Source organism: Odontomachus brunneus, unplaced genomic scaffold, assembly GCF_010583005.1.
Source record: "Odontomachus brunneus isolate Ranch 3 - 2012 unplaced genomic scaffold, Obru_v1 Obru_scaffold_046, whole genome shotgun sequence".
Lineage (NCBI taxonomy): Eukaryota > Metazoa > Arthropoda > Insecta > Hymenoptera > Formicidae > Odontomachus > Odontomachus brunneus.
In genome coordinates, this window is record NW_022639496.1 from 180,688 (window position 1) to 182,883 (window position 2,196).

General features: G+C 37.3%; 1 protein-coding gene across 1 annotated transcript in view; it reads left to right on the plus strand.

Moving 5' to 3' along the window:
- The first annotated feature begins 1,053 nt into the window (after positions 1–1,053).
- LOC116844761 (putative nuclease HARBI1) overlaps positions 1,054–2,196 on the plus strand; it is a 3,696-nt gene continuing 2,553 nt past the window's right edge. The window contains exon 1 of the mRNA XM_032816774.1: positions 1,054–1,084. Coding sequence (XP_032672665.1) covers positions 1,054–1,084 — 31 coding nt within the window. The remainder of the gene's footprint in view (positions 1,085–2,196) is intronic.

The window sequence follows — 2,196 nt, forward strand, 5'->3', positions numbered from 1 at the left end:
TCCTAACGACTTAGCTACAAAGTAAGGACCTTTATACTTAGGTTTCAGTTTCGAGCTTTCACCTGCCTGAGTGCGGAGATCAAGATTAAAACGTAGTCTTCTTCCTTATATTTCGCTCTTTGGGCCGTATTCATAGTCGATACTTACAGTTAAGGATGTCTTATGAGTGATCTTAAGATGGTGTTTCGTTTCATAATTAGGCAATAGGATCATGCTTTAGCAACTACTCAAGAATAAACTTGTCCAAGATTGTCTTATTTCGTAATAAGACCTTATTACGATTTATGAACACATCTCATATTCCATAAGTACAATCTAAAGAAATCTTGAAATAAAATGTATTCATAGTGCTTTAAGATCATCTCATCTGTTAGAAAAAGTAGCAAATAAGATGTCTTGTTTCAAGTCATGTCCGTAGACCTCTTAAGACGACACTCGTAACATTATAAACATTATTAATTGCGAATCAAATCGTTAATAACTATGGATATGCAAGATTTGAGTGATATTTCCGATTTATCAGACATTGAGGAAAGAGAAAAAATTATAATGCGCACTCCGAAGCGATATACGGGATGGACATAACCCTTTCCAATTTTATAATGAAAAAGAGTTTTCAAGGTTGGATCACCGTGGCAAAACCGGTGTTCTGGGTTTCCGCACCCCAAATACCACCCCAACTCTCCCAGCAGGCCGTCGAAGTATTGCTCCACTCTATCGATAGCCGCTTGAGCTGCAGCAATAGTTCGACGCGTTTGGTCGGTCATGGTTCTGCGATCCTGAAAGAGTTATAAAAAAATGAAAGCAAATGATATGTGATGTATGAGAAAGTAAAAAAAAAACACGTAAGGAAAAAAAACCTTTCCGTGCTAATATTCCCGTCGCAATCATCCACTATGTCGTGAGAATTGCGAATAAATGACTAAAATACGACGTATTCTTACCCTGTGCTCCCTGATGTTATCGACGTGCATGCCTTGTAAATAAAAAAAATGATTGCTAATGAAAGTAATACTTACAAAAAAACCTAAGCCCTCGCAGAGCGGACACACCATGAACCTCTCGTCTTGGGTGAGGTCGGGGTCGTTGCCACCTGCGCCCGAGTGCGAGTGCGCACTGACGCTGGTGCTGCTGCTGCTGCTGCTGCTGCTGCGGTTGCGACTGCGACTGCGGCTACGACTGCGACTGCGGCTGCGGCTGCGACTGCGCCTGCGACTGCGCCTGCGACTGCAACTGCGGCTGCGACTGCGACTGCGGCTGCTCATCGTCGCAAAACTGTGGTGAATGTGAAAAAAGAAAAAGTAGAACAACTTTAATAAAAGGACGTCACGAGAAGTAAGAGCATATCCAAACTAGAGATGGGACTTGGAACAAAAATAATGGATTATAGGCTATAAACATGATCGGTATCACCCATATTTGCAGAATGTATGAATAATTAAAAATTGATTATAACTATAATCGAAAATTTCTTTTCGATACATGAAGTAGAGATGGTATATAATGATAACAACTGTAACTTATAATGCATTCTCTCTGTTCGATGTCCCATGTATACTCCAGATGTTCCCATTCCTCTCGTGGCATGGTATCGTGAAAGTAGGCGTAGTAAATAAAAGTAATGTAAAAAATTTGTAAAGAAATATTTGTACATAGTTATAATTGTAAACATCATTTAATAATTTTCAAATATACATTTACATTTACATATTTTTATATTTACATATATTATCATGCAATCCATTAAAAGCAATATGCAATGAATTCAAGTATATTAATGTCTCATGTATCCTTGCCATCGTCTCGGGTGTGAACGCGTTGCATTGCAATTCTATTGATTTCTTGAAGCATATTTTCTCTTCGACTGTGGGGTACAATCGCTTTTCTCGTCGAGTACTGTACGACTATTTTCACGTGTAACATATGTTGCTTTGTGGGATTTTATAATGAAATGTCGTTTTCGATTTTCTAAAGAAGCTGTTATGTATGGACTTTTACCGAAAGTTGAAGAAGGTTTGGCTAAAATAAATAAACGGGGTCTTCCTATTTCTCCTGTACTACAATTACTTGTGTGTCTACGATTCTACGCAACTGCAAGTTTTCAGGTAATGAATTGGAGAAATAGGTATAATAAAGTTATATATATATATATATATATATATATATATATATATATATATATATATATATATATAT